Below are 11012 nucleotides of genomic sequence, written 5' to 3'. Positions count from 1 at the left end.
TAGGTACCATGGGTTTTATTGTAGAAATTTCTTTTCCGTAAATAAAGAGTGATATTTCTCAACAAAACTCTTCAAAGAACTCACTAAATCCGAAATCAATAGTTTAAACTAAATTTTCTAACTGTTATTCAACGATTTTAACGGTGTAACCGAATATTCTAATCATTTGTACTATAAGGAGACCCAATGACATAATTGTAGTTTAAACATTAATCTGAAAACCGAAATCTCAATGCAGGCAAGTTTAATTGTTTCTGTAATTTTGAAACACGATTATTCGAAAACCTCTGCACAAAAAGCAATAAAGTAATAATTAATGTAAAGAGGATTGAACGGCCTTTAAAACGATGTACCACTTCACTCCTCTTCGCATTTAAGATTCTAAGGGTGACATCTACCCGTCCTAGGGGGTTGAAACAAGGAGGCTAAAAATATTAACTTAGAGTATCCCCTTTACAAATACAATCGACGGGTCTCTCCGATTTTTTATATTTTCAACTGCACGAAAGATATTCAGAGTGGAAAGTTTTCAAATTGACACCTGGTATATTACATGAGACGTATTATTTTGTATAAGATGTATCCATTCTTATTTGTACATCAATTTATTTGTCATTACTGCCGCTGATCATCATAAATGTAGTTTTTACCTCTGATTTTCCAATGCTTCAAAAAAAAATTACTTTAGGGGATATTGTAGTAGCAATAACGATAGAACATAATCACCACGTGGCCGTTAGGTCCTGGATCCATTAACATGTTCTGACCCGTAAAGTAGTCATGCTGAATTAAAAGAAAAACTGCTCTTTTGCTCCATCAGAAATTTGAAAAGAACATAGATGATATCGAATACACCAGCCACAGAACCCGCAAGACAACCTTAAACCTGGCAAGCAGTAAACTTCCTATTGTAGCAGTATATGAAGAACAAGAGAGAGAACAAAAACAAGCAGTATAGCAAGATAAGCTGAACAAGATACAGAGGAACGAAAAACTCGTAATACTTGGAGACTTTAATGCGAGAGTGGGAAATAATAACATAGAGAATATCAAACAACGATTCAATGAAGAAATAATAAACCTCAACAAAAGTACACATGACAAATCACACAGGGTCAGCATTCAACAATAAATTACATAATAATCAACAGAGAAGTTGTACCGAAACMAATTCTGGACGTAAGAKCCGCGACATAGCCCAATATAGAGACAGATCATCAATTAGTGCTRGGCAAAATTTTAATCAAGATCCCATCAAACAAGAAGAAGACCCCCAAATATGCSAAAAAGTTAAACTCTTTAGAGAACTAAACTACRAAGTGRCTTTACAAAGAACTAGTAGAAGAWAAATTCAAGAAATCCATGAAAAAAAGAGGAAAATKAATACGAACTCTGGACAAAAATAGAATCGAACATATTAGGGGCTGCAAAAGAAAGTATAGGAGTTAGGAAAATTAACTTAAATGCAGCCGAAGTATCAAAGCCATCGTTTACTAACGAAATAAGAGATTTAGCGTACGAAAAAAGAATAGCTTATCCACAATATTGCAGCAGTAAGACGCCTAACAATTATGAGCAAGAARGATACAAAAAAYCACGTAAAATCTAAGTTAAGAAACCTGAAAACGAATATTGGAGACGATTTACCAAAGAGATGGAACACGGCCTTTATGGAAGCAAAGTGTGGAAAATGTTTAAAGGAAGAAAACAACCTATTAGTGAATATAACAACTTCAATAAAATAAAAGCAGAACAATGGACAGTTTACATCAAAGAACTCTAGAATGAGAGGAATAATGAATATGCAATAGACGGGCAAGAAGGAGAGAAAGAAGAAGAAGGCGACAGATAACAAATCATAGACATTATAAACGAAGAACTCAGGAATACAAGAAAATGAAAAAACAGAAAAGCCCCAGAACCTGATGACATACCCAATGAGCTCCTAAAATATGCAGGGGAAATAATAATTGAAAATATTGCTGCAGTTTTTCAGAAAATTTTAGATACCAAGCGAGTACCAAACCAATTCAAAACAAGCCTTACAATACCAATATATAAAAAGGGAATTAAGAAGAATCCTAGCAACTACCGAACGATCACCTTGCTTAACACAACTCTAACATTGCTCACGAAGATAGTCGCCAATAATATCACTAAATAATATACAATAAGTGAAGAACAACAAGGCTTCCGGCAAAATAGGTCAACAATAGATGCAATTTTCAGACAAGTTGTTGAGAAAGCAATTAAATATAATAATCCTTCTTGCTTCGTATACCTGACTAAAGCCTTTAATTGCGTTAGATTAGGAGATCTGCTAAAATTACATGAAGAAGAAAACTGGCCCGGCAGTTCAGTAGAGGTAATAAGAGACATGAACACAGGCAACAAAACTAAAATTAAAGTCAAGGATGAATTAACATCGGAAGTAGACATTAAATCTGGAATACGTCAGAGAGATACCCTAAGGCCACTATTATTCAATTAATCAACGGACAAAATTATAGAAAAAGCAGAAAAGGTAGGACGCGAAAATGAGCTTAGAAGAAAACAGCTAAAAACTATTTGTTATGAGGACGACGCAATTTTAATCTCGGATAATGAATATAATCTACAGCGCTCCTCTAAGGCATACCTCTAAATTCACGACAGAAACCTAAAATAAGCAGACATCAACATCTAATACAAAATCGCCCGTAGTAACAAGGGAACCCAGACGATGCAAAATCGTAATTAACGAAGAAATAATCGAACAAGTTTCTAAGTTCGAATGTCTGGATAAAGAAATATCCAGCTACGGAAACCTAAAAGAATGTATACGAAAGCAGAGTAATAAATCAGCTTATGTATCAAGATGTTTAAGGAATGCTATATGGAGAAATAAAGATATGAGGCTGTATGGGGAAATACGTATATATAAGTCATGTGTAAGTCCAATACTAACATATTCAATAGAAAGCTGAAACAGCAGAAATGAAAATAATTCTCAGAACAACAGAAATGAAAACATTAAGGGACACAGGAAGTTTTGTTTGAATTTTGTTGTCGTATAATGGGCAAAACAAGAGTGGAACCGGCATGTTACACGAATGGACGGCTAAAAGGGATTTAAAAGCAACGAGCACCAGACCACCAGGACTGAACTTTTAAAGATGGCGAGATAGGTGGCAGTCTATGTTACAAATACGACTGCAGCAATAAAGAAAATATATCGGAAAAAACAGGCTCAAGGCCTAATATAAGAAGAAGAAGAAGAAGGAGAAGTGGAGTTCTCAAACATTTAATTAAAACTCCTTGAACAGTTTCTAAAGTTTGTCACGATTATCTTCAAAAATGCATCTTAAGAAGCACATAAGCTTTTGTATACCCTACTTTTATTGGGTAACTCTGCAACAACCCCTAGTTTCTTAACGTATAAATAACGTATAATAAATACGTAATGCAAACTCAGTTTTTGTTTCAGATCAAAAAAATGATGTTAGAAATTCGGCAGAAAATTGCATTTCTTTATCCAACCTACGTGTTAGCCATCGTGTCCATTGGATATGTCTTAGGAGAACTGGGACATTATATGATTGGAGTAACTAGCAAAGCAATAGCTATGGACCTGCATTATGGTAAGTGGCGGGTTTATGTAAATGTTGTTTAAAGCTGAGTATTGATTTGAAAGTATATAGACAACATGTATTGAGACTGTTACTAATTTTTAGTATCATATGTTCATATTTGATGTTTCTTTAAAATTTCCTTATACACGAATGAAAAATGTTATTAAACTGGTATTTTCGTTTCATTTATAATTTTCAGGTGATATCACTTGCCAACTAAACAACACAGAGTTATATCTAAGCGATCTTCCAGTTGTTTGCTCAGATGCAAACAACTCAGACACGTGTTTATCATTGTCTATTGATGATGAGCCATATTGCGAATGGACTTACAACGGTCTCGGATTGGATTACCAAATATTAGCAGGACCCAGCTTTATAGCGGTGTTTACCGTTGTCGGAGTCATAATGGGTTATTTAGCTGACAAGTTTAACAGGTAAAAGCAGATAATTCGAATGTAAATGGTTAGTGGGAAGTGAATTGATCTCTTGTTCTTAGTGCAGCGTCTCATATTTACATAATTAGCTAAATGGTCGAAGGTTGGCAATACATATATAGAAACCTTGACAATGCTTGAATCATGTAAGAGAGCCACTTAAGTGTCTTGAAACAAAGAATTAGTTAGCCATTTTTGCACCCAAGGTTTGGTGCCAATTAGCAATCAATAATATTTTCTTTTGAAATCATATTCATATTTTTTTAACTAGATTTCACAGTACTATATTTTATAATAATTGAAATAACAAAACTGGGAGAGTAAATTTCGAAAAAGTTTGGTGATGGATGAATAAAAACTCTAAAATCAAACAAAAAACAGGAACTACGGAATTGAACCGTTTTCAACCTTTCCAGAGTCTTCCTTCATTGGACAGATATGAAAACCTGTAACTCCGAAACGGCTTGACCGATTTCAAAATTTTTACCATCAAATATAAAAACAATCTTAATCATTTTCGAAAAATCTGCTGTTTGATCAAAAATATTTGTTTTAATTTTTCACAAAAATTTCAATCATTTTACCATCAAGCTATATGATAAAAAAAACTTTTTTGAAAGTCTGTGGCTTTCAATGCCTGAGATGGACTTGGCTTTTAAAAATAATGGATGCTGGTCAAAAATAAGTCATCATTATACATGTTAATAAGTTGAGAAAATCGGTGTTAGTCAACTTGGAAAGTAAAACGCAAAAACAAATTCTGATGGCACGTTTCTTCGTAACACCATTATTCAAAACTACCAAAAAGCAAAAATTTAATATTAATCAATAAATACTTTATTCGTTTTATACAACTGAGAAACATGGAAATTATCTACAATATATCTTGCACATGCACTCCGCAAAGGTAATAACCTTTTATTATGTATTTTCCACAACAATCGTTGAGCGTTTCGTGATCAAGAATCAGGCAAAAGTTTAAAAACAATAATTGCCTGCAGTAGTTAAATGTAATAAAATGATTTATAGTCAATCATATGAGCTCACTCAAGCAGAAAGTAATTGTTCGCTGCTTTTAAATCTATTAAAAACCCTGGGCAATTAACATATTTTATCATGCTAATTAAATTGCAGATTACCACATGACATTTTCAGGGATTGATATAAAATATATCGAATAMATTGWTAATTTATTTTTATTTTTATGGAARTTCTTATGTCGATCCTAGYTASTAGTGTATAATTATAGGCATTTSCGTTCATTATAGAAAAAATGTAGTTCCTTCTCYTATTRAGAACGTCATCAGCACAGTTTGCGCTATATCAGATTAAAAWAAASTAATTTGWTTATAATTTGCTTTAAAGTCATCGAACGCTTYCAARTAGSCAAACTTTAAAWGTATTTTTATTTGTTTCTTTATTACGWGCGTGTTAAAAGTTGTAGATGCACACTTTAAWCAGAGGATGTTTAATCAGAGCACGAAAATATTTACTAGGTTGTTTTTAGAATTGGTCTCGTTACAGCTTACGCTATATGGATGCAAGAATTGAATGTCCTACTCATTGTGTACTTTTGATCTCTTTYAATATTACCAACAAACAATAATAAAAAYATAAAATTTAGTAAATAAGTTCACTCTGTYAATTTMTGCGATGAGACCATTTGTGGAAATTGTATTTAAATTATAAKYAAATATAATRTAATATTGCAAATTACAGRAATAAAKCAAAAACGACAGACAAACACGTTTTGTCTACATCTGAGTCTGAAGTAGTTTTAMCTAAATAATACYCATTYGAGCTATTAATACTYGCGYTAMTACTTACTCAGAAAATCGTCGTTTGTCAATATGCCATAAATAACGCGCTTTTCTTTTTTAATGTAAAATTTATGTTCAAACCTTGAATGCTCCACTTTTTTGTTCAATTGAAGACTATTCCTTTATTAATATTTTCTTTTAATATATTTTTGACTCGTTTAGGCAGTGAAACAACATTTTTAATATGTAATCAATCATTATTTTTATTACAGGGTAAAAATGTTGGGAATTGCTAGTGTAGTATTTTCGATAGCCATTATAGTCAGTGGTTCYGTAACGGAATATTGGCACTTGGTACTACTTCGCATGGTTATGGCCGCTGGCGAGTCAGCTTGTAATCCTCTAAGTACTGGCATTCTATCTGATATTTTTCCAGAAGAAAAAAGAGCACTAGTGATGTCAATTTTCAATTGGGGAATATATGGAGGATACGGTGAGTAATCTAGCAGGAAAATAGTTGCGAGTGAGAATAAAGGATATTTGCTTTACAATATCAAACCGCTGCTAAGTTGAAGAAGAATAACAGTCTTGCATTGATTTATTATTGAGCAGTAAAGTAGGATCGGATATTTGTCGGTATTGAATTTTTCACAACATTTTTGAAAGTATTCCCATGTTGTGTACAGGGTATTTTTGATTCTACTCATAAAGGAAAACTATTTTTTTCTTTAACCCACTGACTTTTTCCTTACTCAATGGTCTACAGTTATGTGCCCCACTAAGGGTATCTAAAAAAGTATTGAATGACCCGTCCGATTTAAACACTCTTTGCCTCTTGCATATATTTCTAAATCAAACGCAAGAATCATTATTAGTCAAAAATAAGCTCGACGAAAAATCTACTTAATTAAACTAGCAAAATTCCATAGACTATTTTTTACTAGCACTCGTTACGCTTCTAATTTAATTAAATTGTGTCGATTAAACGATGCTGTTACATTGCATTTAGTGCAAAAAATACGGAACACGGAAGAAAACTAACGCAGAAATATAATATGATAAATATGTCGCATGGAAAACGCATTATTTCCTGGTTAAAAAACGCAGTTGTATTTTCCTTAGTTTTTATTTACTGCTGGGAACCGTTAGTTGTGCTATCTGCGTTTAGTTACTGATTCAAATGTACTATTTTTAGCCAATGAAAGTTCAAAACGTTTTAAATAAATTTTAAATTCGGACGATCCTAGAATTGTAAACAAATTTAATGGTAACTTTTCAAAAAAATATTACTAATTATATGATTTGGTACTTTGAATTATGAATTTTTCATAGCAACAGATACCAGATTACAACTTTTGAATGCCAAAATAAAGTTTAATTTAAAACATTCCAACAAGGTTTCCAACATAAATCAATCGTTAAAGTGATTTGATAACATGAGATGCATGATGCATAAATGCGGTCATTATTGGGACCAACTCTAAAGTTTTTAGCGGAACATTAAAACTTCTATACTTTCGAAACAAAAAAACTGTCCTGACTCAAAAGAAAAATTTAGTAGGTAGTTTTTACATTTTTTTTAAACGAAAAGTTACTAAATTCGTCTAGAACACACAAGTTTGATGGTTTTAAATTCAAATTCTTTGAATGCAGCCAAATGTTAAGCTTAAACTTACTGTAATGAAATTACCATTTTTATGAAGTCTTACAATTTTAGAGCGTCTACCTACCCTTCAAACGGTTTCATACCAAAAGGAATTTCAATAAACTTAAAATATGTAGGTTATGCATCCAAATACTCAAATGTACTTAAAATAGAAAAAGTTGGAGTGTAAACTTATGAAAATGTGGCGTGGTTCAAAACTTGTTAGTAACTTAATAACCGTAATTCTTAATAATGAGTTAGGAGGCACTAAAACTTTTTGCATGCCTAATATAAAAAGTGTAGATTTCGTGTCGACACTTTTTAAAACGTTTAAAATATTTTTTCCTCAAATAAAATTGCGAATAAGTCGTAAATGCAAGTTGCTGCAAACCACAAAAAATTCCTACCTAATTCGCTGCTACACAAAACTGAAGACGCCGTATATTCGTGATCATACTATTCACTCTATTTGCACTTGATCCATTATAATAATAAGGGTGTAAACAACTGTTTGTAAAGTAAACCTTATTATAAGAAAAGTAATGAAACCAGTTTGGTATTAAAATTATATATAATTCAAAACCTCGAATTTAATGGTCAAGTGCTAAACATGCCAAAAACCAGTAACAATGAGTCGAAAATTACAAGTCAAATATTGAAATTGTAAAAAAGACTCGTATCATTTTTAAGAGACTAAAATAAATATAATAAGAACGTTAATGTTTGAACTAGTCACCCACACAGTCAAATGAACGGTCATTGTACAGGTGATTGTCCAAAGCGCTTGGGCTTAAGTTAAATTTAGGGGTATAAAAAAATCTTTGGATTATATAGACCGAGCCAGTTTCATTTAATTTTACCTAGTGTGTACACACCTACTCCATCTCTTTTGTTTCTTTTATATAAGAAACTTGACATCGGTTTTTTAAACTCTGTGTGGCAGGTTTCACCTAAAACTATTTTTAATATTAGAAATAAGATTAGTCGCTATTCTTAATGTAAATGTCGATTACTTTACTTACTACAATGAGTGTCTAACTCGAATACTAGCGCAGGCTATATTTTCTTGCAACCGAGAGATGGAAATTTTAACATTCAGTCGTTATCCGACAGTTTTAAACTTTCCGTCTAAGTTTCAGTATTGTATTAATATAATAATACACAAAAACATAACTTTAAATGGCACTAATCTGTTCACTAAAGGCGTAATGAAAATGCGAAATTCTCCCAAATTAAATATTTCAACAAAGTGAATAAATCCAGAAAACTGGAATGAATTAATTGAAGTAAACCAATATAATAAAAGGAAAATTGATTAAAATCCAAGTGATATTAAATATTAACGATTTAATTGTAACACAAAAAATGTAATTGTAACACAACTGAAATAAAAATCATGTTTAATTAATTGACACGAACCAATTAATATCATACTAAAATAAGATAATTCTACAAAATATTAAATTTCGTGTTTCTCTGTTTTAGGTATTGCATTTCCAGTGGGAAGATATATCCCTCCATTGAACGCTTGGGGTTTGGGTTGGAGGGTGTGTTATTATGGAGCAGGCATAGTGGCTTTAATATTTGCATTTCTGACTATTTTTACTCTGAAAGAACCAGAGAGACAATCGATTGGTGAAGACGCTGCTGCCCAAGCTAATCCAGATGCAAAAAAAGTTACCATTTGGTAAGTCTGAAATCGCTGAAATCGAGTAGCGTTTTAGTAACTCTTTTCAGCAACTCTGATTTTTTTGACAAATTTTTATCGTACTTATTTGAATTAAAAGCTTTCGCAGATTTATTTGATAAAAAATGTAGTGTTTGTAATTTTTATTGTACAATTTTTAAGGACTGTGATGAGCGAACCTCGAGTTATAATGTTATGTCTGGCCGCATCTATTAGACATTGTGGTGGAATGTGTTTTGCGTACAATTGCGACTTGTATTATCAAATATATTTTCCTGATTATGATTTAGGTAAGTATGCTGTAAATCATGGCCCATTTTCACAATTCCACTAGCAGGAGCAAGTCAATAAAATGTATTTAGTTAAATGGTGCAAACTCTTTGAATTAGAACGTGAGCAAATAACCGTTTAAGTGAGTAGTTTCATTAAATGAATTGAGCGGAACAGAGCTCTATTTAACAAAGCAGGCTCTTAAGCACAAATTTAATAGAGAAACGCAATTTAACCGAGCTTGGTATAGTGTATTCGTCGTCTCTATTAGAAGCAGAATTTAAATGTTCAAAGGACTAAAACAAGAGCCGCAAATTTGTCTCAACTGCAATAAAAATTGTACGCAAATATGTTTCTTACAAAGGTGAAAAGCACAAAGATTTGGAAACAATTTAAATCTAGCAAATTTATGCCAAAAAAATGCCTGCTGCTTCCCTCCATTGCCTTGTATTTCTCCATTGAGTCGATCCTGCCTTTATTGGCAACGTTAATTTCTAGCTGAACTAGCATGTAATTCGCAGATTAACTAATTAGTTAACAAATTGCTTTTATCTTTAATTTTGAAATTATACGAAAACATCTTTTTCGCAGGTTGGTGGTTGTTTGCAGTCACAATAGTCGTAGGAAGTATTGGTGTTGTAGTTGGGGGTGTGATTTCCGACAAATTTGTAGCAAAAATGGGAATCAGATCCCGAGTAATCATTTTAGCAGCTAGTCAACTTATTGCCACACCTTTTGCCTTTGGAAGTGTATACTGTGAGCCACTAGGAGCCATAATTACATTAGGAATATCCTACTTTTTCGGTAAGTACTTAACTATTTCTCAATTGTCACTTCATCAACACGCAGTTCAAAAAATCAGTTGAATTTTGATGTTGCTTTTATTCAAAATTTACGCCAATGTTAATAGTATAGTTTTTTATCATATCGACTTATGTATGACAATGTGTAAGAACCTACAAATTAGATATTAAATTTCTATATTGGGTTAAACTTAATAATATATTTTGTTCTAGTATGTCCTTTAGGAAATAGCAAAAAAGCAGAAAAAGAACATTTTACATCTCAATAGTTTAGTCAAGTTTTGTAAAGTTTTAAAAGTACGTATTTTAGTAGATAGCTGAGCTCTAACAGTTTATGTAGTTTTTGGTCAAGCTGTCTATAAAATTTCACATAAGAAACAAATTTGGTATATTTTCAATAGCAATGGAAAATGTGAAATTTGTTGAAACCATTCATGGCAGCTTAACCTTAAGTACCTGTTACTTTTGCATTTTATGTGCAATTTTCCACCTAAGTTCATGAGAAGCTGATATGAAGGAATGGGCGAGATTTTTAAAGCGGTAGCTTTCGACAAAATGAATCAAATTAAGCTGAAAAGAAAACGAAAACAAATAGAAATGATGAAAGATGTTGCTGATCAAATATTTACGTTTAGTAGTAACGAATACGAAACTGATCGAAGGAGTGAGTAATAACCAGAAAAAAAAATTGGCGAACAGCCTTTTTTTGAATTTGTTTAACTTGGAAAAAACTTTAAGGATGCAAAGATAGAAATAGATTAGTAATACTCACAGCTGAGTTGAAATTTGTTTTTATTAT

The 11012-nt window shown here is 32.1% G+C and overlaps 2 protein-coding genes across 2 annotated transcripts in view; one reads left to right on the top strand and one right to left on the bottom strand.

Annotated features, from left to right (window-relative positions):
- The window catches only part of LOC125504164 (probable sphingolipid transporter spinster homolog 3), an 82891-nt gene extending 72409 nt beyond the window's left edge, over positions 1-10482 (top strand). The window contains exons 2-8 of the mRNA XM_048665735.1: positions 3467-3620; positions 3811-4048; positions 6081-6301; positions 8939-9140; positions 9303-9430; positions 10002-10214; positions 10427-10482. Of these exons, the coding sequence (XP_048521692.1) occupies positions 3476-3620; positions 3811-4048; positions 6081-6301; positions 8939-9140; positions 9303-9430; positions 10002-10214; positions 10427-10482 (1203 nt within the window). The 5' untranslated portion in view covers positions 3467-3475. The remainder of the gene's footprint in view (positions 1-3466; positions 3621-3810; positions 4049-6080; positions 6302-8938; positions 9141-9302; positions 9431-10001; positions 10215-10426) is intronic.
- The window catches only part of LOC109542118 (putative metabolite transport protein HI_1104), a 40628-nt gene that overhangs the window by 21989 nt on the left and 7627 nt on the right, over positions 1-11012 (bottom strand). The window lies entirely within an intron of this gene.

Source organism: Dendroctonus ponderosae, unplaced genomic scaffold, assembly GCF_020466585.1.
Source record: "Dendroctonus ponderosae isolate FM_Combo_2020 unplaced genomic scaffold, Dpon_F_20191213v2 Dpon_F_20191213_4, whole genome shotgun sequence".
Classification (NCBI taxonomy): Eukaryota; Metazoa; Arthropoda; class Insecta; order Coleoptera; family Curculionidae; genus Dendroctonus; species Dendroctonus ponderosae.
This window is presented reverse-complemented; position numbering and strand designations above follow the sequence as displayed.